This window comes from Scardinius erythrophthalmus (assembly GCF_964197995.2).
Source record: "Scardinius erythrophthalmus genome assembly, chromosome: 17".
Taxonomy (NCBI): Eukaryota; Metazoa; Chordata; class Actinopteri; order Cypriniformes; family Leuciscidae; genus Scardinius; species Scardinius erythrophthalmus.
The window spans coordinates 11,938,944-11,964,666 of record NC_138237.1 but is presented as its reverse complement, the minus strand read 5'-3'; the positions used below and the strand labels follow the sequence as shown (position 1 = coordinate 11,964,666).

The 25,723-nt window shown below is 38.1% G+C and overlaps 1 protein-coding gene across 4 annotated transcripts; it reads right to left on the bottom strand.

Annotated features, from left to right (window-relative positions):
* Nucleotides 1–98: 98 nt before the first annotated feature.
* On the bottom strand, nt 99–25,723 carry kiaa1328 (KIAA1328 ortholog). 4 transcript variants are annotated; one of them, XM_081390694.1, is made up of 11 exons: nt 25,623–25,723; nt 25,064–25,105; nt 24,694–24,944; nt 23,189–23,289; nt 22,963–23,078; nt 16,397–16,521; nt 13,498–14,030; nt 13,177–13,281; nt 12,032–12,153; nt 11,797–11,914; nt 99–1,660 (listed from the first exon to the last, which is right to left on the bottom strand). In XM_081390694.1, exons 1-11 carry the CDS (start codon nt 25,675–25,677, stop codon nt 1,453–1,455), a joined length of 1,776 nt encoding a protein of 591 aa, XP_081246820.1. In that variant the 5' UTR covers nt 25,678–25,723; the 3' UTR covers nt 99–1,452. The 4 variants fall into 4 exon arrangements, with proteins under 4 accessions (XP_081246820.1, XP_081246822.1, XP_081246821.1 ...); XM_081390696.1 differs by having other exon boundaries at nt 99–328; nt 25,623–25,718; XM_081390695.1 differs by having other exon boundaries at nt 25,064–25,099; nt 25,623–25,697.

The window sequence follows — 25,723 nt, the reverse complement described above, 5'->3', positions numbered from 1 at the left end:
TCATTTGTTCATTTATTTATTTATTGCTTCATTTTAAAATACTAATATATGTATTTATTTATTTTTTTCTGTTTGTAACCACACCGAATATCATTTTTGTCATTTAAACGATGCTTTTTATTTCAAATATATTTTTTACATGTTTTTGTATTGTGAGACACAATGGAACAATGCAACTGGCAGAATCAGGGTAAACCTTTATGGAGAATGTAGAACTCATGAAGGACTGGTGTGCCGCACCTGTTAGAACTGTCTGCTGTTTTCTTCTGTTCTGCGATTCCATCCGTCTGTCAGAACAACGATTTGCTTCACCGCTTTTTCAGACACGCTGGAAAAAAAGGAAGAAAAACTGCACTAATCCATCAGACTCTCCGCAACTCTTTGTTTGATAGCCTTTCTTCATTAGCACTAACTGTCTTCAACTCATCAGAAACAATGCAGTAAAATGGGGTAAAAAAAAACAAATCCAGACATTTTGAGCACAGTTGAGCGTGCTGAGTGGTATCTGTGGATTTTTGCCAAGCCTATCACAATGAGATTGAGCTGTATTAGCAGTCGGATTGCTGCCGCAGCTCCTGCCCTGTTCTCAACTACACTTTTCTCTGGTCCCTAGACTCTCTTTTGTAATTTTACTGAATGACGCGTTTCCGCTTAAGCCCAGTAATAAAGCACAGTGTAGAATAAAGCAGCATTACGCTTGTCCCATTTCCTGCTGTATGTCTATACAAGACTTTTTATGGTTGTTTTAATCTCTTTCTCTCTCTTTATGGATTTGTGACACGACTGATGTACTCTGAAACCACTTCAAAGGTGGAGGGTTTACGTGCGCACACACCGGCGCCTCTCTGAAACTTTCTTTACAACACTTCAGATCAAATTAGCCCAATAGCCCTGGAGCGATGTTTGGCTGAATCCCATTGCATATGCCGGTGCTCCCAGATCTAGTTTGAAGTATCAAAGCATATATGCTGTGTATATTGGAAAAGCAGGGGAATAGGAAAGTGACGGGACACGTTTGGAAAAGAAATGTGAATTTGTTCATATATGCAGAAAGTTTGATGACTCATGGTTTTGTGGAAAATGCAGCATTTACTTCTTGACTAGTCACTCTCACGAAAATGTCTCCTCTCATCAGATGATAGAGGGATTACACATTACAGATTGCAGCAACTGTTCTTGAGAATCTCTGTAAACGTTTACGTTGCCAAGTCAGTTTCTTGAAAAGCCTGTAGACTTTTATGGAGCTGTTGCCCAACCATCTGTGACTGAATAAACGCCACCATTTATTAATAAACACATTTTATTAAGGGAGAAACAACACTTGAATATGTTCAAAAAACGAAGACCATAATTATTTCAAGACGCTGAAAAGGCAGAATTAAGAGCACATGAATAATTAATGATCATTCAAATGAGTTTTGTATTCCAACAATTAGTCGCCATTACAACCCTTCAACAGATGAAAAAGATGTCTTCTAAGATCTCGCTCTCCTCCAGGTCTTGCAAAGAGGACCGACTGGGGTCTAGAGGAGAGAAAAGGGTCTTCTGAGAGGACAGAGGGGCGACGAAACTCTTCCGGGACGAGGGGTTGATTCGGTACCTCTCTGGGTTAGATACAGGACTGAAAATGTCCAACAGCTCCGTCAAAGAGTCATCCCACCTAGCAATGAGAAAAAGAAACATGAGTCAGGAAATGTCACATAATTATTTTATTCACCAGAACAAAAGTGGACAAGTGGGATTAAAAAGCATGATCATTTACATACCGTTCAGAATGCTGCACATCCTCAGATTCCCCTACATAAAAGCCACATTGTTGCATCTGACTAGACAACAGTTCACAGGCTTTGAAACATGTGGCCTAAGGGTGGGTATGAAGAACAAGCCAGCACATTTTTTTTTTTTTTCTAGTTTGGAAGGAAACTATAGAGAGCTGAGCGAGGATTTAGATAAATAAATAAAAGAATAAATAAACAAAGATTAAGCTAATAAAGATTCAACCCCTCAGTCGAGGTGCTTAATAAATTATTCATCGAGTGCAGACGTGCACATTTCAGATATAAAACATGAATTCTTAAAGCACGCTCCACTGATGCTGCTAACATAATTCACTGCTCATTCTAAACAGCATTGATTTGCATCCAATGCAGCAGAAGGGATGAGTGGGTATTCATACAGATGTGTGTGTGCGTGAAAGGGATCTCAGCTTCTATGAGAGGCAGAAAACGGTGCCATCCACTAAGTGCCTCTGACATTTGAAAGCAGTATTTGCTTCATGGCCATGATAGTGGTGATTATACAAGACACTGAGAAACATGCCATCCACCATTTCCTTCATGCCTGACACTTTTTGGGTCTGAAATCTTAAAAGTATCAGCCAACTACACCTTAAAATGTTTTCACAGAAAGGTAAATTAAAGGGTGTCAAATCTTCAAACTTTCATCCTTCTCAGGCAACACATAAGCTCTGTTCCAAAACCAAGTGAGCTCTTTACAGCCTACACTTCTAAAGGCCCAGATATACTTCCAGCGAAATTGAAGAACAAACTGTGTGACGTCATTTTGAACAAAATCAGGCCAAAACTAAGTTTGTTTTGTGTGCCTTTCGAGAGTTCAAAAACTTTCCGGAAAAGTTTGCTCTGGCTGGTAAACACCTTCATACTACCATTGGTCCGTGGCGGTGATGTAATAGGTAGGTGTGCTCTGAGGCCCCGCCTTCTTTGACATAGAAATCTTCTTTGGTTCATTTCTCCTTTTCAGTCCATCGGAGTCTGACGTCCGTGAGTAAAACACGAATACACCAGAGAGCCGCTTTATAGTAGAAACTGAAGTTGTAATTCTAATCGAAAGAGACACTGACAATGTTTTTTCATGTTTAATACAGTAAAGCTGCTTGATTTTAAACAATCTATTGTATAAAGTGCTATATAAATAAACACGACGTGAATTTACTGGAGTGCTGAATTACAGAGCTCGTGCAAACATATCCACATAGAAGCTTTCATAACTACTGTTCTCACCGCTGTCATTTTTGTTGTGTTTATTTTGTTATTGAAAGGAAAGCACGCAGCACATATTTCCAGATTCATCTAAACGTCACTCTCAGCAGTGTGGACGGCTTAGGGATGTTCATTAACAGAATAGACCTTATTCAAATCAGCGTCATCTTTGATTTTTAGCGGGAATGAAAGTGAGGCTGTGAGACATAGACATGCATTTCTTCAGTGGGTTGTACTACGATATAATGCGTTTTTGGATTGTTTTGCTGACGAAACATCTTTTCAAAAAATTTAAAAAGACAAAAAACTACAGGCAACATGAGCCGTAGAAAATAAGTGATCTAGGAGCTTTTTACAGCGGATGCCAGTGAAAAATGTCAAGTCTATCTGTCACAGCCTTGCTTTCATACCCGTTATGGCGCTGCTCTGAATAAGGTCTATATACTACTACAAAAAAACAAAAAAGAACTTCACCGTGAGTATATCGGGGCCCTAAGACAACATCCTAACTGAGATGTCAATAAGCATGCCTGAGATGCCTTAAAATGCTGTCTGGGTAGGCAGCTCACTAGATTTAAATCTGTCACTCAATATCATATTCTTGCATTTAAATGTGTGACATCAAGACGTGTCACCCAATTTGAGATCAAACATAGGTGTCACATAACTGCTCGTCACTGACATCAAACCAGAGACGTGTGCATCGAGATGCTTTAAAAAAAGGAATGATTTTGAATTCATATTTAAATTCCAGCCTGTTTCTCACAAAAGTTCTTGTAGGACTACAGGGAAATATAGTGAATGTTATATGTATGGCCTCATTTTAAGGTGCAGTCACATTAACGAATTTCTGTAAAATTTCACAGGGAAAAAAGGTACATTGACAAAAGGGTAGTGACATGATGCACGACTCACACAGAAGTCACTTTGAAACCAAACAGCTTTCCATTTAGTCAACGCAGCGTGTGACCAACTTGAATCAATTGCGAAATCTACGTAGGAAAATCCTTGCATTCCTATTGAAACAACTGGATTTCGCCCAAGAGAATTTGCCAAACAACAGTAAATGTGACAGCACCTTTATGGTGGTTTTTTGTGTGTCATTTTTTAGGTTTGCCACCCAAACAATTTTCATTGAATGAAAAAAAAGCAGCCAAAACTTCTTACATGCGACACAACATTAAAAAAAATTGCAGAAAGACTCTCTCAAATAGTAATGGTTTGAAACAACATCAGAGTGAATAATGATGATAGACTCTTTACTTTCAGGTGACCTATGCCTTTAAAACCTAAAATTATACCTACTCCTCTCACCCTTCAAATGTCTATTTCAGTTGACCAGGTGAGGACTGAGCAAACTGCTGAATCTCTGCACTGGTAAAGATAAGTTTTGAGGCTGACGGATTGATCCCCAGAGGGTTGAACACATGTTCACACAGCCAGCTCAGTGGGGTTCCTGAGCACCTGTTCCTCATGCTGGGACTGATGAAGGTGCCCTAGCTCTGGAAGACATCCTGCATTGTTCTGCTGCCAAAGATCGGAAACCCCCGGATCCCTGAGGACTACAGGCCAGTTGATCTCACTTCACACTTTACGAAGGCCTCTGAGAAGCCGGTGCTTAGACAGACCACCTGGACCCACCGCAGTTTGTTAACCACTGATACAGCTCTGACCCTGGACTCTGGAGGCAGCGACCATTCACCATAAACAAACCTACATATGCAGCACTATACTGGCTGCACCATCAAAAAAAAACAATAACTTGCTGTTTACTGCCTATATGAGAGATTCTTCATAAGGGACCAATCTGCATACTACAAAAAAGTTTGATGTAGCGTTATTTTAGTACTGTATTTAGTATTTGTCATAATTTAGAAATAAGAGACCATTTTCTATTTTAGCCCTCTGATTTGGGCTGCGTTATAGTCCACTTTTAGACACGCACTTGCGAACTTCCCTAAGCACTTCTCCTCGGGGGAATCCCTGTCGCCATTTTGAAGTGCGTTATGGACAGACCCTCGATTTTGACCGAGGGAGCGAGTCTACTTCACATGTACACTTCAGGCAGCTCCATATACCACAATGCAACACAATTGTGACGTCAACGCATATTGCGTTTAATTTACCCCACCACAAGCCACTCTATGATATATTATTTTGTATTTTTTAAATTTAAGCAACTCAAACAGACCTATATTCATGTAGAATGCTGCATTAAACAATTTCAAAAGGGAAAATAAATAAATAATAAATCTACCCCATAGTGGATTCCAAGTGATCAAGGGCTTCTACTGGTTCCGCCAGTAGTGGGCACTCATGCAACCTAAGCAAATGACGCACATCTGAGTGAATAAGACGGAGGGAAGTTAGCAAGTGAAGGGCATGGCAATTTTGGACTGGAACGCAGCCGAGAACACTTCATTGGAAGGGGCGTGTCTGCTGTGAGACTTCAATGTGATTGGCAAACATCTTTGCATATGAAATAAGTATTACATGTGAAACTCTCTCCAAATCTTTTACTATGTTTTTACTATTAGAGCTGTCGAGATTAACTAATCGTGATTATAGAATTACTCCCGTTGCATGAAAGGTTGCAGCGATGAGCATTCTAGCCGATGACAGTAATGTCTGTTGAGCGCATGATTGCAGTGCTCTCATCATTGCAACTATTTCTGCACTCTCATGAATGCTTTCACCATAACTAACAGTGCAAACACGATGTAAATAAGAGATTCATTGTGCAGTGTAGACAGCCTCATTGATTATAACCAGGGGTGCACATAATGTTCTACAATTAAATACAGTATTGAGAACAGGCGCACTCAACTCCCAAAACGTTTATGGGTGCGAGTTATAAAGAAGTTATCAAATAAAGATGAAAAACCACACTCTCTAATTATATCTCATATATTTATTTATACCATGTCCACACAGACGCGTTTCAGCCTAAGCCATCAGCCTAAGCCCCACTGATGATGGCTTAGGCTGAAACGCGTCTGTGTGGACATGGTATAAATAAATATATGAGATATAATTAGAGAGTGCGGTTTTTCACAATTATATACAAACACATGACGTTTTATTATATGCTGTTCACGTCCTTAGACTGGAAATTATGAGTGTCTATGGCAAAACTATCAACGCCTAAACTAATCTGCAGAGGTCAGGTGATACAGCGGTCACATGGTACAAGTAGGAGCTCTCAGAAAATTCCAATCTTACAAGCTGTAATTACGAGTTCTACAAGGATGTAAAAGCTTTTAACAAGTTGAAATCTCATAATTATGGTAATTACAACATGGCATGAACGCACCTTCAGTCACTTATACACTCACCCTGTGTGATTGACAGTTCCAGCGATTGTAAAATGAGGGTTCTTTGATCGCGAATTATATATAATTTAATCTAATTTAAATAACACATTTTCATGCTACTAAGAGAAAAAAATGTGAAGTTGACCATTTACTCACTGGCGTGATTTACTGACGCATAAAAAGCAATAAACGATTTTGAAGACAAAGTATGTCTGACTGTACATGAATCATTACATATTAGAAATCACTGATCACAGATAAAGCTTTAGAATTAACACGGTTACTTGAATGTTGTGGCATTACTGTCAGGTTCATATCTTACAGTAAAAGTGTTTGCAAAGCCTGCGCTGAAATTGCGACTGATTTACCAAAGAACCCACAGTGAAATGCACTGAACAAACAAGTAATGCTGAGATATTCACATATTTGTAAATAAATAATCACTTTCCTAGCATTAGGATCCTTTGGAAGGTAATGTTATTTTTAGTCCAGTGATCCTGTATCTCTCTTCTCTCGGTTTCACCTCACTAACGCACCAGTGGTGTAGAAGTAGGGGTGTAAAGATGATGTAGAAGTAGCCGTTGATCTGATTCTGCAGAGGCAGTCTTTCGTCAAGCTATTATGTCATAATGTGACAAAATCCAAAACGTGACGTTTTCGGAGCTTGGTTTTGGTTTAAATAAAAGCTGTTTTTGGACTAAAAAGGAAGTTTTGAGTTCTGAAACTTGCGTGTCAAAAGATCATGGTAAACTGGATTTCTCAATTCATTACCCCTTTAAGTTTTTTATCTAATATTTTATTTCAGCTTTATTTCAATTAATGAAAATTATTTTTAACAACACTGGTTTGTTAACAACATGTTGCTAAGCTAACGATGATAGTACTCTAATAAACAAAATAAATAGCACACAAGAAGTTTAGGTTTAAGTGATGCCTTAAAATACTGCCTAAGTAGGTGGTTCACTAGGCTTTGGAAAAGAGCAGGTATCTTCCCTGCTTATCTTTGTGGCCACCCTCATTATACTCATGGATGCAACCATAGTGAGAAGTAACTGCATTGCACATTTCCAATTCTTGAACAAAGTCTCAGCAACAGCATAAAACAGTTAATGTTGACTCCTACATTGTTTTTGCACTGTTGACCTGTCAAAACATATTCCAGTAATACATACATAATCAAGAATGTTTCATTTCACTCTTGCAACTTTACACTGAATGTTTTTGATGTTGCTGTTATTTTATATAAATGGAGATTTCTTAATGAAATTACTCTGCAATAAATATTATGTAACAAGAATTATGATCATAACTAACAAAAGCAAACAACTTTTGCACTTTATCTGTCAGGTATGTTTCATTTGCTAGCGATTACACAGCCAGTTACAAGCCTGTTTGAGAAAGAGACCTGCTCACTGAATGTCAGTATGCAACTTTATATATTTACTCAGAATAAAAAATTGCTACAAATATTTCATGACATCATAATGGATCAAGCTGCCTAATGTTCTTTTGCTTTTAAGCCCGAAACTTGAATCTAAGTTTCGTTGACATCCAGTCCTATGACAATGATAGTAATGTCCAATCCGGGAATCTCATTCTGTCGTTTTGGCGAATGACAATCGATTGTCATCCAACAATTCTTTTGCACATTTGCATCAGAGGGAAAAGAGACAGAGAAAGAGAGCTTACACTGAGGGTGGATGGCTGTTGGGGTGGGACTTTGGCAAGGCTCCCTCTAGAAATGTGAGAATTAGCATTTTTATTTGTTGATTTATTTAACGGACAGGCCTCTCAAACAGCCATCCATCAACGGACGACATTGCCGATATGAATAATGCATTTCTTACCGCCGGTCACAATCTATAACAAGGGAAGGGGTAGGTGTAGTTTGGGCGGGGGAGGGGGATGTTAGGGCGTTGGTAGGAGGAAATTGCCGGAGAGAATGCTAATGTGTTTGGCAGTCATATTTACCCAAAAGCTTTCATTGCTTTTCACAAGGTCCACTGGCGAATGACCACGAGACATTAATATCACTTAAGAGGAGGTTTGCTAATCCCTAACGCTATCTGTACATTCAATGGATCAGCTAGGCATTGGGAACAGAGTTCAAGATGCCCGGAAAAAAAAAAAGTTGAGCTGAGCACAACAATAGCAGTATTTAACTCTCTAAATTATTGAAGAGAAAAATAAAATAAATGCTACATCTTAAATTCAACAAAACTAATAAAAAAAATAAAATAATTTATATTATATTTTTAAATGAAATAAATATTATATAAATATATCTCTACCGGTTAACTCATCAACTCAAGCTCCTACTCTCATCAATGTGAGAGTAAAATGCAGAGAGAGGATGAAAGACACTGAAAAAGAATCAGGTTCTACTTCAGTTACTCCAAACAAAAGACAGTTTATCAGTTTCTTTTGCCTCTGACTCCAGTTATTTTACTGTTCTCATTAAAAATGTCTGTCACGCCTGAGAGCCCAAACAAATTTGTACCCAAACAGTAATATAAAAATCCTAAACGGAAAGTACTGACAAAACTGCATGTCAATTTTCTTTCAAATCAATAGTAAGCTGAGGAGAAGCACAGGCCATGGGCAGGAGCACTGACATTTCTCACTTCAGCTCAATCAAAACAGCCCTGAAAATTGTAATGATACACAATGTAAAGTGATGAGGAGTTTACAAGAGACGGCCCAAGTCTGCACTGCACAGGTTAATTTGAAACGGTGAAGGTAATTTGAAAGAAGGACGTGGTTTGATGAGTGCATTGTTTTGACGAGTCTTGCAGAGGTTGTTGAGTTTTATCAGTCTGACTGCATAATTCATCGCCTTCTCTCCACTCTTCTGAGCGAGATCAACTCGAACAAGACTTTAATATTGTCAAAAGGAAATGTGAGTGGACCTAGCAATGCAAAATACACCATCATGGTGGTATGAATTTATTTAAGTAGTAATATTTTTTTTTTTCAACTAAGTCAAAGAGCAAACCACAAACTCTCTGTGATCTTTTTCAATGTAAGGAATTTTACGACAGTTTTATCGCCCACCACGTGAAAATAGTAAGTCTCCTCAATCATTAATTTTCCACAAACAGTGTGGGACAACAAACATGCCAAAGTTTAATATATTAGGTTCAACATTCCTACCACAAAGTATGAAAAATAGTAATAGTGACACTTGCCTTAGCAAAACTTTAAAATCCATCAATTTGAAAGGCAAGACCAATCGAAGTGTGTAATAATGCAAGAATCAGTACTTGGGTTCACACACCCGAAGGATACTGACAATCAAAGAAAACTACCCATTTCAGGTAGAGTGAAATGTTATGATTTCTAGCAGACACAAGATCCATATTTCCATAATCATTTCATTAACCCAAACTTTCATCCCCAGGGCATCTTTATTGCTTTTAAGCAAACTTGTAGTAATACAGTGCTTGTCTATTGATTCACTGCTGGCTGACAGGGGCATTCGGTAGTTCTTCTAAAGTGTATCCCTGTGGCATCAGACCTGAGGTTGTCCTGGCAGCATCCAACCTCTGGCTTCTTAAAAATAAATAAATAAATGACTCGCTTCATTGATTTCAAATCAGGTTTGGTTTTGAATAATGCAAAAGTACCCTCCAGACAGTGGGATGCAATAAAATATTTATCGTCTATATATATATATATACTTTCCATAGTGCTGGTTAGGGTAAACGGTCATCTTGTTAGAGTTTATGCACCTTTTTAGTATTAGTGTTTCCCATGATGCTCTTCTAACCATGTCAAGATTAGCAAAGGCAAGTGTGTCCTTTTAAATCAAAATATGACTTGCATGTCAGATGCACAGAAATGTAATGTCCTATTTCCATTCATTATTTACATAATTAAAATAAATTTTTCTACATTTATTTTAATTCCTTTTTAAATTCTGTAAAGATTTTCTTACCATTTGTGCAATTTAATCCAGAGGCTTTTCTCAGTAAATATTGACAAGTAAGATACCTTAACTGGCATAACATTTATTCAACTAAAATCTTTAATCAATAGACAGTGCTTAGAGAAATGTCTAACTAAAGATCTATTTTATCGCCTATTTGATCACATATCTTTGACTTTTGATTTAAAGCTGTTTGACGTCACAATGAAAGGTGAATCCGGAACGGTCACTTAAAATTCAACAGTTTGACTTCATTAAGAGACACATCTCTGCCTTAGTCTTAGTTCACATTTGGCCCTTATCAAGTTCCCTAGTACTGTACATATTAAGCATATGCAAGTATTCAATTCCCTGTCAGTTCTGACATTCTCTTGGTATGCCTCCCACAAATAGCATGGCTGCACACAAAGCAACCTAATTTTCCCAGCCCCTGTAAAAGTTCTGGCTTGGTAATGAAACATCTGAGACAGAAAGGAACATATTAATGCAAAATATTCACCATAACATATAATACAGGGAGAAAAAAGGCAATTACTTCTGAAGTCAGTACATTTTCTCCTAGAAAAAAAAAGAAGAAATACGCCTAACAAACGACTTACAAATAATCTGCATTTTTCAGAGATGGCATGTTAAACGAGACATGCTCATACTCTCGCAGTGAGGGTTGGGGGACGGGAAAAAAGACATGCTGTCACATTAATTACCTTTCTACGTTAAAAGAAAACGGTAATGAATTTCCCTCCCTATCCCAGAGTGTGTCTCGCGCTAGCGGTCAGTGATTCATTCTCTGCCTCACTCTTTCTCATTAAGCTGAGGGAGGCGGCGCATTCTCGGCCCGAGCTGGAAGACTCGGTTCAATTACACCTGCTGCTGGGCCCTGCTACGTCAGCTAATGGGACTCAGCTTGGCTCCTGTCAGCCTCAGCGCTGGCCGGCAAAAATCTTCATTTAACTCATCAAAAAGACCTCGCACTGCGTTGGGCCCAGACCAGCTTTCTCTTTTTTTCTCTTCCTTCACTTCTTCTCCCTTTTTCCCTGTTTTATTTGGATTCCCCCATATATCAGTTCTCTCTCCCCTTCTCCTCTTTCACATTCTTGCATTAAGAAGCTCTATCACAAAGGCAGGGACTCCAAAAACACAATTAATACATGGGCTTGGCCCCTGCTGTGCTGTTGAGCCAAAATTGCTGTCATTTCCCTCTTTTCACTCCTTCTTGAATTGAACTTGTTAAATTGTATTTACTTGTATGGTTCTTTTCATTGAGTTTCCTGAAAGAGGCTTATCTCAAGCACCAGGAGTTTTCCCCCCATCTTTAAATTGCAACAGCAGCCTCTCTACAGAATCCCAAATTGGCAGAGTGGCCACACAAATGGCAAAATTAAATGTTTTGCTCATCTAAAAATACAGAAAGGGTGTGGAAAAACACATTAGCTGTGTTAGACAGATGGGCCTAGACAGGCTGTGATGAGTTAGATGAGTGTATCAAGAAACCAATCCATGGCATAGAAAAGAGAAGTGGACCAAAGACAGAACCCTGAGGGACACCTTAACTCACCTGGAAGCCTGTGGAGTCCTGGGAAGGCCAAGAGGGGGAATTTTGGGAAGAGCAGACGTCCGGAAGCTTTCTGGAATCACAGGAGAAGTGGCCATATCCTTCTTGGTAATGGAGATTTCTGCAGGGAGAAAATTAGAGATACTTGAAATTATGTAATGCAAATTTCCCATTAAGAAGGTAAGTAAAAAGCAGAAAGGAATAACTTATTGAGCATAATTTATTAACGTTAAAGTACCTTGTGAAAGCTTGGGTGTAGGTTGTTGAATACTTGATGTTTGTTCCTGTGACTGTATGTTACTCAACGGTTGTCGAACACTTCTCTGCAGAATGTGTGACTCTCGCTCTTTTATTTCACTGCTGAAAAAGAAAGAGAGAGAAAGGTACTATTCTACACCATTTAAAAGTAAAAATAGTTATATTATGAGATATTATTACAATGTAATCTTTTCTTTTATAAAGGTGCAGTGTGTGATTTTTAGCGGCATCTATTGGTGAGGTTACGAATTGCCACCATTTCAATGTAAGGGGACCCGCAGTGCATGTAGATTGAAATGGCTCATTCTAAAGTAATAAAAACATAACGGTTAATTAAGTAAGTCTTTATACACCACTGAAAACATAGTTATGTATATTTCTGTCTACAGATCCTCCTAAATATTACACAATGCACCTTTAAAATATTTTAAAAATGGAATTTATTCTTGGTATGGCAAAGCTGAAATTTCAGCAGTCGTTATTACAGTCATCAGTGTCACATGATCCTTCAGAAATTCATCTAATATGCTGAATTGGTGCTCAAGAATCATTTGAAAACAGTTGTGCTGCTTCATATTTTTGTGAAAACTGTAAAGGCCCGTTCACACCAAGCAAGATAACTATAAAGATAACGATAAAGATAACTATATATGTGTCCACACCAACGGCCGATAACGGTCTTTTTATTCTAAGCACGCGCGCGCCCGGATGATCCAGATCCATTTTAAATGCGCGAGACCTTTAAATTAGAATGGATTCTGATTGACTGTCAGTGTTTTATCGTTTGACAGCTGGAAAAAAATCGTTCTGAAAGTGATCCCAACGATATCGTTTCTCATATCTTTATCGTTATAGTTGTGGTGTGAACTCTGTTATTCTTTAATATGGAGAGCGATTTTTAGAATTATATCTTTATCGTTATCTTTATAGTTATCGTCCTTGGTGTGAACGGGCCTTAATACTTTTTTTTTTTTTTTTTCTTTGATGAAAATTATTCTTTCAAAAACAAATCTCACTGACTTTTAAATAGGGAACTTTTGTATATTTAAAGATTTTGACTTTTGAATTATCTTTATCTTTCCATCTCTTTTTAGCAGTCGGTGCTATTTTTAAGACAATCTTTACCTGTGTGTTACCTGATCCATAACAAAACAGGACTGTGGACCTTCATTAAAACTGCTGTCTCCATTTAAGGGCTTCTCAAAATCTGTTGTGGTTGCTTGCTGAAGCCTTCAAAAGACAAAAATTAAAAGAATGTTTGCGAAAGTTAGGCTGTATTAACAATTTGTGGCATAATGTTGATTAGCACCAAAAATAACAGGACTTATCTCTGTTTTGGACTTGTTCTGAGACAAAAAGGAGCATGAACTTCTGTGTATTCATTATTAGTTATGTGTATGCATTATCATCTACTGTTTAAACAAAAGGCCCGTGCCAGGCTCTTACCTGCTGTACTGAAGGTAAGACTGACGGAGTTGCTGGTTCTGGAGCAGAAGTTTCTCTTCCTGTTGAACCAACCGAGCTTGAATCCTCTCCCTCTCCATCTCCAGCTGTTTCTTCTGCAGGAATAGACACTGTCGTTTCTCCTCCCAGTTCTCCTGACCAGGAGGCGGAGCAAGTCCGGTTCGATTAGCACCACGCATGTTGTCACTCTCCATTCTGTGGCACTGATGAGAGCACTTGGGTTCAGAGGCACCAGGCCGCTTCAGGGCATCACAGGCTAAGGGCTCCCTGTTGGAGAAGCTGGGATCACTATGTCCACCTTCAGAATTGTGATTGGTGTGCTTGTCATGGACTCCACAGTTCTGCTCGTTGCTGGAAGGTGCACTGAAAGGTCCTGTTGAGAAAGAATGAGTGCACTCAACTGACTCACCTCTCTCAGTTCTACTTCCTGATAAAGGAAGGTCCAAGTAAGATCCGTCTAAAGCAGTTCCTCTCCCACACGAAGACCTCCTGGGCACCCCTTCGCTGCAAGGAATCTGTGGGATGAAGCAGAGGTAGAGAAAGTATACACGTCACCTCTGACCTTTTAATAATGTAGTAACGAAAGCAGGTTTTACTCAAGGGAGTCAGAGAGGGTGGGCTCATCCCAAAAGGACGCAACAACCCAAGGTCAATCACCGAAGAGATAAACATTCAGGACAAAGGAGAATCGTCCACCTCTGAGGGGACAGAAATGGGCCACTGACTAATTCAAGAGGAGGTCGTGGAGCATGTAAACATGCATTACTCACAGCCAAGGTTTCAGAGAGGACAAGCTCATTTCCCTTATACAAGCTTAAGATGGAGGGTGCACAGGGGCACGTTCTAAACTAAAACAACCGATGAGTTTTACAGTGTCGGTTAGTGAGGTTTATTTTGTTTTAGCTTTGATATTTTTAGTGACAGTGCTTTAAAGGGTATGAATTTAAAGATGGACCTTCTCTGAGACTGTTTTAGTGTGCTGACAGGTTAACAGTTATAGATGCTAAAGTGTCAACAATGCAAAACCCCTCTCTGAGAGGCTGCTTCTCTAAATCCATCCTCTTTAAAAGCACCGCCGATAGAGCCATCAAAACAGAGCTTTTGTAACAAATTTACCTTCAACACATTTCAAGGTAATAACTGTTGGACTTCAAATTGCCTGCTGTGAGCAATGTTACTATTATTATGAATAATCTTAAGATCTATGATCATTTTGAGCAACAAAAGGAGGTCGATATTAAGGTTTTTTATTTGTTGAATATCAGTTAGTTACGCAGTTCAGACCAGATGTGTCACTGGTGGTCATGAAAGATTTACGAGAGGTCATAAAAGTGGTCAGCAGGTTGAAATAAATAAATAAATAAATAAATACACCAATTTTGAATAGGGGTTCTAACTAAGGGTACTTTTCATAATCACTAAATACTTGGGGGTCTCCCCCAGGTATGGGGTGTTTGTTATTCAGATTCATACAATGCAGTTTTTTTTGGATGCAATTCATTTATAAAGTTATTTTTTATGAAAATTGAGAATTGGTATGACTAGTTAGGTTGCAAAAACTGTTCCAACTGTGTGTTAAAATTCACATAATAAAAAGTCACATTTACCTGTGCGCTTCAATATATCAGGGCTCATTTTTTTCTATTGGCCCCGTCAGACCAGCTCAGATTTTTACTTGCCCAGTCAAAATGCACAAAAAGTTATTGTTTTCGTTGTTTTTGACCCATGTAACCTTGTAAACAGTGCTTTAAGATTTTTAGGTAGGTCTAACAGTATGGATATATACAGAAATTGAATAAAGTTATTAAACACTTCACATTCTTCACTGCATAAATTATAAATTAAATATAGATTATTCCTTATTAAAGCTACAAATGTTATTCAGTCAAGAGCAGTAATTTTCTCTTTTTATTTTGTTCTTTGACTATCCATAATGACAGAGATTTTATTAGGCTGCTGTCACTTTAATACATTCTGCAAGACGCAGATCTGACACGCATCCCATTTTCTCTCTTTACGTTTATTTAAGAGTTAATTTAAATAATTTAAGACTGTGCTGGCGAGGATACTCGACAAAATGGACATTTTGCGTTAGTATATTTTTAACGTGTTAAACTGAAAAAAATAATTGCATGCGTTAGCATTAATTTTGACAGCACTAGTAAAAATACATACATACATACATATTATGCCACAGCAATAAATTCAGCTGATGTCCAAACAACTTCAGATGGATAATATTAAACTGTGGCATTAATTTTTCCTTGTCAAATATTCTTTCATTTCAAAATGTCATATTACAGAAGTAAAATGAATTATGAATGCCGTTTCATGATTTGTGCAACCTTGGTGGTCTTATCTCTCTCTTTGACCATGTGCAAGACAGAGGGACAAATACAGGGGAAAAAAAACACAACTGGCCAAGCACAATCTAATCTAGGGAATTACTGGTGGACTTCCAAACGCCTGCGGTGAGCAAAGTTATCGTCATGTATTCAAGGTCAGTCTTATACATCGAAATAAATATATATAAAGTCATTCTAGATAAAAGAATGTTGCAAATGTGCAATCGAAATAACATAAATTCGCCCAATATTAACTTTTTAAGGAAAACGGAAAATTTGCTGGGCTTGCATTCAAAATCTCAAAATGGCCAAATATCAGCCGATAAATTGGTTGGTCTTCCAGGTTATAAAGATAGCGGGCTATACAAATTAATTTCTACCTGCTATGGTTATACAATGCCGTGACTGATCAGCTAAAATTCCAACATAGCATAGAGGATACAAATTCAGTGCACGCACATGTTCAGTCTGAGCCATTTGTGGCCTCTATCTATCGCTCTCTCCCACACACAGACACGCTCTCTCTTAGTACTCACCTTGCTGTGGGAGCAGGACTGATTGAGCAGTGTGATAGACTTGTTGAGTTTCTCTTGCTGTTGGGAGAGGTACTGCTGATAGAGTCCCAGCAGCTCCTGACACTCTCGGTACTGGTGCTGCAGGCCTGTGCCGTGGGTCAAGGGTCAACACGCACTGAATAACTCTGCCACTGTTCCCACTTAGACTAAAACCCTCTCTCCTCCCAAGCCAAACATGGTAATCCATTTTTCCCCCATGTAGTGTTGCCAAGCTACCGCTGAGCAGGCAGGAGACTTTATACAGAAGGTACAAAAAGAAAGAACCTCCCTCAAGGTAGTGCCCCAAAGGTAATTAGTAACTGTAAAATCAGGTGTATGTCGAGGTAAACACTCAAATATATTTTGAAATGCCCAAAGCCGATATAATCAAGCTTGAGAGGTAAAACAAATAACATTTCAAGATTGGTCTAGGTCAGTGGTCTGCAAGTTGACAGGGTGATAAAAAAAAAGAAGAAAAAAAAGTACAGTACACTACTTAAAATCCCAGTTTATTGTTTTGAGGAAGTTGGTGTTTTCCCTAAGATTTGAGGAGGTATTTGTATTATTCAGATAGCTAGGCAAATTTGTTTGGATGAAATTAATTTATAATGTTTTTCAGACCAGTATCAGTAACAAGCAACACTGAATATGGTATAAACCAAGAGTGATGGTCATAACCAAAGGTTATAATTTGGATGTTTTTTCAGAGAATGTCAAAATCTAAATCTGTATCATGCAGTTTGGTTGAAAAAAAAAAAAAAGTTCAAAATAAAATTAAATAAAATACAACCAAAGTCCCTTTAAAAAAAGTTATTTCACTCGGTGGCCATCTTTGAAACGCCTCTCGGGCTTGCAAATACAGCTCCTATCTCTTTGAATGGGGAAACATAAAATTCTACAAAACTGTTCGTCAAGCTTACGATTAAATTTCGTATTTGAAATCACCAATCACTCTGACAACAACTGTCTCATAAATTTTGTTGCTAAACGTTCGAATCATGACAGAAAACGACATTTTTCAGGCTGGATCAAGCTAATGTGCATGAGCAGTGAAAGCGTGCGTCTGACTGTTTCTATAGGAACCGGAGCTTCTAACGGCAGCTATTACGCGATGACTTTACCAATCAATGATTGGCTCATATTTAGTACGCTACGCGGGACTTATTCCACCATATTGAGCATTGCACTTTTCCCCATTCAAAACAATACGAGTGACGCATCTTGTGTTATTCTAGTCTTTGATACAACTGGCCAGGTACAATTCAAACATTCTAAAATAAAAATTCAACTGAATAAGCTTAGGTATAACAGGAAAAGCTACAAGAAGAACTTAAAATATATAAAACAAATTCTCCCACAGAGAGCTCAGTTGTCCAGTGCCCTAATATCAAAAAGAGGAGACCAGTTGGACTTCTACTCTGCCTCGTGACATTTGAGTCTCTCTGGCTGAATCCCAGCCGCCAATACCTGGAGTCATGTTTGTGACTTTTTGAAAAGTGCACAGACAGAGAAGAAAGCGAGAAGAGACAGCAGCACTGCAGAGAAGAGATAGAAGCGTTTCTTCGGGGTGAGGGCTTCACACACTCCTCCATCTGGGTCTGACTGGGCAGGGGCGGGCAGAATGCCAGGCTGAGAGACAGAGAGAGCTGGCACTTATTCAGCATTGGGCAGAACTCAACTGATCTGGAGCAGAACCACAGCCACGCCGACTGCGCCGACTAATGACAGTGTGACGTACGCCCGCTTACTCTCACACGCTTTGCAGAAATCCATTCGGTAGATCTAATTTTCCAACGTGGAAAGCAATAATGGAAAGCGACTTTTTTTGGTCTTTCTTCTTAATAATCAGCCTGGCTGTAGAGCACAAGCGCTCAGCGATCATCATAATACCTCAAGGCCCATGAACTCGAAAGGGGTAACACAGATCAAACCGACTGAAAGTTAGAACGATATAGAGATTATTTATAGTCCTCATATCTCCGTTATTACAATGTCAATAAGCACTAAATCCAGCCTCTGCTCAACAGCCTCTCAATCCAATACCCATAAGATAAGCATGGTAAATCTTACCTAAAAAACAAAGGCTAGTTTTAAAATCTCCAGAATACTGCACAATAGAAAAAGGAAGAGGAATTTCATAAATACAAAAATAACCCACAAGGCCATGGATTTTTACCTTGGTAAAGGCAAGGTGAAGGGGTATAATCACACTGGCTTTATTGGTATAAGAACAAACCAGGACACCAATGTTCAATAAATAATTAAAGTAATATAGTATTTGTAAAATAACTTCCTTACAGTTGCCAAGCAATATGGTGCATTAAAGAAGAATTCACCCAAAACCAAAACCTCTACTCACCCATGTTATTCCAGACCTGTATGACTTACTTTCTTCTGCAGAACATAAAATGAATAGCCCATATAATGAAACTCAATGGGGTTCAGTGTTGTCTTTATCTTCTCTTGCATTTCACAGAAGTCAGTCAGTTAAAAAGGTCATGGAGGACAGATCAATTATTCAATTTGTTGTTTTGCACGTTATAGCTTACATCTTAAAGTGGTAACGTTTTGCTTGATTACAAACTACATTCAGTATTCACACATAATATAAATTTGTGATATAAAAAATGAATACACTATACACTAATACCACTGATTCAGTGCTGTCAGTTTGAATGAGAAGCAGGCCTGTAATTACAATTAGCCATATAATTACTACAAATTACTAACTTTGTGTTAATGCTCAGTTTCAGATTATTGAAGTATTAAATATATCAGACTATTAAAAACTAAAGTTAAGAACCAAGAGAGAGAGTGGTTCTAATATTCCCCAATTACCACCAGTTTAATTTGGTGATTAGAAATGCAATATAAAAGCCTCTGATAAATCAAATTTGCAAATTCCATCTTCTACCATTTGTTTTACCCCAATGTTGGTTTTTAAAGCAGATTTTTTTTTTTTTTTTTTCGTTGATTCTGGTCTGTATCAGATTAAACAAATATACAATTCCGGGATAATAAGATGTCTATTGTTATTTTATGTTAAAAAATGTATACTTTAAATTGACCAAAAGTTACAGTAAAGTCATTTATAACGTTAAAAGATATTTATATTTCAAATAAATGCTGCTCTTTTCACAGTTTCCACAAAAATATTAAACAAAATATTAAGCAGCACAACATTGATAATAATAATAATAAGAAGAAGAAATGTTTCTTGATCACCAAATCAACATATCAGAATGATTTCTGAAGGATCATGTGACACTGAAGAATGCAGTAATGATGCTGAAAATTCAGCTTCGCCATCACAGGAATAACATTTTAAAATATATTCAAATAGAAACTGTCTTTACGGTTCAAATAATTGATTAAATAAATGCAGTCTCGTTGAGCAAAAAGAGACTTTTTTGAAAAACTTTTTTTAAATGTTTAAATTAGTGTACCACACAACCCTCTCATAAGGTCAGGTGATGCAAAAAGGAGTTTGACATCCTTGTTCTGCATGCTCAATCACAAAAAGAAAGTTGAACCACAAACTGACGGTTGATTCCTTGATAAGGAAATACCTTATCTTAAAATATCTTACTTAAATCCATCAGGTTTATTATTATAGCTCATTCAAGATCATCAGTCAACATCTGACTGTCTAAAATAAGAGGATACAAAGCATATGAAATCCAGAGGTGCCAACATACAATGTCCTTTATGACAGCTGCATGTCAAACCTCTGTATAATTGCAGGTATGAAATGAGTAACTGTTCAACAAGGACCCTTACCATAAATAGGCCTCTCATTTGTAATGAGAACCAAGAGCCTGTCTCGTAGATAGAGTGCATCACACGCAGGCATCTACCTCGCAGCTGACGAGAGGCTTCTGATACTCTGATAGACAGGTTGGGCGTAAACACACATATTAATACATTAACAGAAGGGCGTGCAGGAACGCTCAGCGCCTGGTAATCTGGAGCGACTGGAGCGGGACTGATAAGATTCTCTCTCGCTTCCCGCCGCGCAGGCACCTCTGTTGGCTGCCGGCCAATCAGAGCTCATTCCGAGGGCCTACATCAGGAGAAAAGAAAGCTGCAGGCACGTCTCCACCCCCATCCAAAAATACACAAAATCAGAGTTTGCATTCGATATTTCAGACAGGCGCTGTCAACATGATTCACTCCCCTGTCAGCCCGGCACAGAAATAAAATAATGAAATCCACCTCGAGGTAGAACAAAATTGCGCCGAAGAGAATATTTTACGGGGCCACTCGGCAGGATGGTCTGCGTGTGTTAGGTTGAGATGTAAATCGATAGGAGGACAGTTCACACAACCGCACGCTTCGATTTAAATAACAGTGAAAATGACTCACCAAGCCACTGATGATTTGATTATTTATATATCATGGGACTTCATTTGCTGGGAGCATGTGGTTTATTACTTCCAATTATTAGTGTGTCTACAAAACTAATTGGTCATAAACAATAAGCAAGCAGTGGGTTTGTGATTAAGTGGCATTTCTGTGAGGGCTTACGCCCCACCTAAGCTCATCCCGCCAGGATGCACGGATTCAGAACTAGTCAAACTATTACAAAAGGACTTCTGCTCCTCTGATCCATCCGAAGCGTTCGGAAAAGCGACCATGCAAACTTCAATAAGATTAATGATATTGATGAATGCATTCAACTTCTCCTTTGTGTCTTCCATGCTTCTTGATGTAAATTCCTTGTGAAGAACAAAGATTGCGAGCTTCTCTGTAATAGAATCTACCGCTCAGAGACGTGGTGTAGAATGCCAAAGACTGGCTTGAGAAAATTCTAATTTCATTCCGTACACGGGCTTCAAATTCTTCCTACGCACAGAAAGTAACTTATAATTTTTCTCCCCCTCCTACGGAGATATTTCCTCTTGATAATCGCAATCCCGGGAGATAAGATGGAGACAATGCGAGCAATTATTCTATAGAGAGCCTCATGACTCAGTTTGTCTTTTTGCGTCCCCCTTAACCTTTAAGACCAGCTCTGTGGGCCAGCATCTGTCTGATACCTTTAGAGACCGCCCTGTCTCCACAGGGGGCTTTCATACAGTTTGTCTTGCACTACAATCTCTTTTTAATGGAGTTTTGAATTTTAGTGGAAATGCCAGGCCGCGGAGCCAAAGTGCATTTAATTGAGTTGAGCTCGCCTAATTTCTGAGCTCGCCTGCCAAATCTGCAATTTAGCAGCCTGCGATTGCTCTTCGTATTTCACAGTGTTGGACGAAACTGATGGTTCGCCATGTCTTTTGACCAAAGCAAGATCACCGAAACTGGCAGAGCCGCAAGGAAAAAAAGGGAGCATCCGAACTGTGCGAAGTTTGTGATGTGCCAGTCGGATGACAGGTTGGCACGAGAAGAAACCCACGCCGTTCCCAGTGGTCATGAGATCAGTGCCAGCTCTTTCAATTTCAAACGAAAATTAAAAGCATTTCAACCCAAACCAAGGACGGGTCCGATCCCTGAGCTCAAAAACTGGCATCTAAAATAGTAAATATTAAACCTAACACAGTGTGCATTCTCTTTGTCGTTTGTCTGTTACATTTCACACAATCATGCTGCAAATAAAGCCTATTTAATCTTCAATGAAAAGATTCAATATTAGCGAAGTCTAAAGTGACACATAATGCCAAAGAAAGTGGATCCTCACCCCTTCAAGTACAAGTGTAATTCAGCAACCGTCTCAATGACATCCTGTGGTTATACTGCCCCTACAGCAGTCACGACTGAACATGAATCCAATGCTTTGACAACACTGCCCCCTGTCAGTCTAAAATACAAAACAGTCCTTCTCTAAAGAGTGGGCTGTGATTTGAGTCACCACATTGTGAATTACACTACCGTTCAAAAGTTTAGAGTCAATAGTTTGTTGTTGTTTTTTAAAGAAATGAATACTTTTATTCAGCAAGGATGCACCAAATTGATCAGTGGCCTGCTCCATGAAGCCGGTTTCAGCTGCTACCCAGGTAAGTTTGAGATTAGTTTGAGATTAGTTTTGCTCCAAATCAATCACAAATCTTTAGCTTTTTCGATAATCTCCTTTCAGTTTTAGCAAAATATTAGTTGTTTTCATGCCTTTTGCAAGACATTGCACCATTTCATGCTTTTCATCTTTAGAATGATCTTTCTTCCTCCCCATATTGCATGAGAACTGTAACTTGCTTAATAATGTGGAACAACCTCTTTAAGTGGGGTTTCCATTTACCTAAGAAGACCTGGCAAACTACTTAACAAACCTGTTAGAGACTGATACCAGTTCTCTAAAAAGATATGAGGAATAAAACAAACAAACGCTTTGAAAAACTAAAATCTGAAATCCTACTGATATGTCACCAGCAAAAAATAACTATATTGTGAAATAAAAACGTATACAATAATATGAGATTGGTCATAGCTGACTGTTTGCCATTAAAATGTAATTGATGTTAATTTGATGTGATTGATGGCAGCTTTTCATTTAAACGAAAGCCTAAAACCTAAACTCGATAAGCATTCTTACTGTTTCTGTTGTAAAAGGATACTTTCTCTCTCTTGTACGATGAGCTGGTTTTGTTGCTCTAACTGTATGATTTGTTTCTCAAAGGTTTCCTGTTCATCCTTGAGTTTCTGTACAGATTCCTCTTTTTCTTCACTCACTCTGAAAAGAAACACGTAAACAAAATCAGATCCATGCACAGTAAATCACATTGGCTTGAGGTCTACTGTAATCATTCATTTATCAGACCACTATAATGAGAGGGCCTTTACCTGGCCAGCTCCTGGATGAGGTTGGCAATCCGACGCTTGTCCTCTGGGCAGAGATCCTTCAGCGATGGCTTACTTTTGGCTTGGGCAGCGCTGAAGAGAGTCTGCAATCCAGAACAGACACTTTCAATTTTATTGAACATCTATAGAACAAGATGTTCCAGAAGATTTCGTGTACAAATAAAATAAACAAACCTGGATAGGTTCTTTGTACATCCTTAAGAAAAAAAAAACTGCCAATTTATGATTGTCAAAGATAGTTAGATTTTACATTTCCTAAAGGAAATATCAGTTCTTGCAAGGGGATGTTTGATACAGACAAAAATTGAATATGCAAATATTAAGTTTACATACATCCTAGGGATATAATGCAAAAATCACATTGACAAAATCAACAAGTTGACTGGTCTTATTGAATACCTGAATAATTTAGTTGGTTTCAGGTTCACTTTACCCTGATGCATTTCTTAAGGGGCCTTCACAAAACACATTCTTACATTAACAAACAAAGGTTTTCAATATTCGTGGCACAAAACGCAAAAAATAAAAAATAAAAAGACAAAATTAAAACACAATATGCAAAGATTTGTGTGCAAGATATTTAAAATCTATCCTAATTAAATCACTGCTGCTGAAATCATCAAAAAAAAAAATAATCCAAAACTAATTGGCTGTTGGATTAATTGTGATTAGTAATAAAAACTAAAACATAATATAGTACAGGACATTTGGAAACATTTGCATGTTTCTCAAAAGCTCCAAAAAAATTAGTGAAATTAGTTTTGTAGACAAATAAACAATACAAATTTCTCAATTTATTTTAATTTGATATTTTTTAATGGATGCTGGAGTGGATATTAAAAAAATCTGTCAAAAGGAGTCCAAGCATCTATTGGAATGTCCAGAGTTCAATTATAGGTCAATTATAATATATTTTTGGATTTATTAAACATATTTGGGTCACTGCATAACTTTCAAACCTCCATGTGTGCCATTTCATAGTTTTGATAACTGTATTATTGAACATGGAAATTAGTAATAATAAAGAATGAACAGACTTTTGACTAGTGTTAATTGATTGGAGTTTAATTAATTAGAGACGCAGAAATGTAAAATTATCAGGGATGAAAAAGGTGACAAAGATGCAACCACTGTAACGAGGGTGAGAAAAATGTTAAAATGACAACGATCCAATTAATTCCAGAGAAGTATCCTACAAAATCATATCACACACTATTTTTTTTTTCTGATTCGAAAAGCCATTTCACTCGAATATGTTACAATAGTGAATAAAAGACGATCCATTTTATGCCGCCTTTAAAACGTCTCTTTTTTGTTTGAACGATTTATAAATGATTTTATCAAATTTGAGAAGAGTGTTTGGTGAAATCCCACAAATGACTTTTTTTCTGCTAACAGTGTCAATTTTGCATCCCTGCGGACAATTGTGAAAAGTCAAAAGCATTTTACCACACAAACGCTGTAAATATTCAGAAGTCACTGCTCACCTGAGCTGAAGTGAAAGGAGGCAGGTCTGGTTCTGGTGCAGGTGTAGTGGTTTTGGATTTGGATTCGGATTTGTCTACAGTAGAAGGCAGCTTCCGATCTGAAGCTTTTCCCGCAGCCATCTCAGCATTTTGTATTCCCAAATGCAATCCTGGTTTCTTGCCACTTTTATCCATGCTGCCAGCTCTCCTTTTTATCTTTCTCTCTGTATTATTTGCTGAACCAAACTTTAGACCGACGTTCCTGCTCATCCCTAAAAGACGATGGGAGTGAGAGTTTTCAAATATCAAACATGAGGAGCCAGAATGATGAACAGGATATCTTAGTAGGCTATAACAGTAACAGACAAAAAAATTAAAAATAGAGTCTCACCTGTAACAGAAACAATGGGCTGTCCCTGTTCTTCATCTGATTCTATGCAAATTAAAGAAAACACAAGAGAAGCAGCTAAGCATACAATCAAAAGTAAAAGGAGCCAAACAGTCTAACGTTACAAACAGAATAACATAAGACTAACGTTACAGCAGTAGTACTCAAATCTACATGATAAAAATGCAGTTATGTGATGATGCTTTTACAGTTCTAGGGATAAGAACTGTAACTGCATGCATTTTACTGTAGTATTGTACAGTATTGTACTTCGTTCACTATCTACACTCTATGTGTCTTTTCAACAATACAACTTCAATTCAGAACAGTACATGCATGTAAAGTTCCGTTCAACTGCAGCTTTGTGTACGTTACGTTACTAAAACTAGAGTTCGGTTAAGCTGACAATGAAAATCCGCTAATAAGTTATTAGCCTCCCTTCCCTCATACACACTGACCACAGACCACTGACCACGGTTAACATTTATGTTTGCCAAACCAAAATAATATAACAAATTTAAACCGACTCATCGAACAAAAATACGAGAAAATGAAAGGATACTGTCATGAATCCAGTAGATTCCGTTGCCATTTGCGCCCTCAGCAACAGACGCCATACTGAAACAACCGCCACTTCCAGATTGCGTGCAGGAGCCTCTCCTC

Coding starts and splice junctions, on each gene's coding strand:
- kiaa1328 (XM_081390694.1), bottom strand. CDS start 25,677: ATGGCGTCTGTTGCTGAGGGCGCAAATGGCAACGGAATCTACTGGATT. Junction 16,522..22,962: donor CATCGTACAAGAGAGAGAAA/GTATCCTTTTAC, acceptor CCCACGGCACAG/GCCTGCAGCACCAGTACCGA. Junction 14,031..16,396: donor AGTCCTGCTCCCACAGCAAG/GTGAGTACTAAG, acceptor TTCATCCCACAG/ATTCCTTGCAGCGAAGGGGT.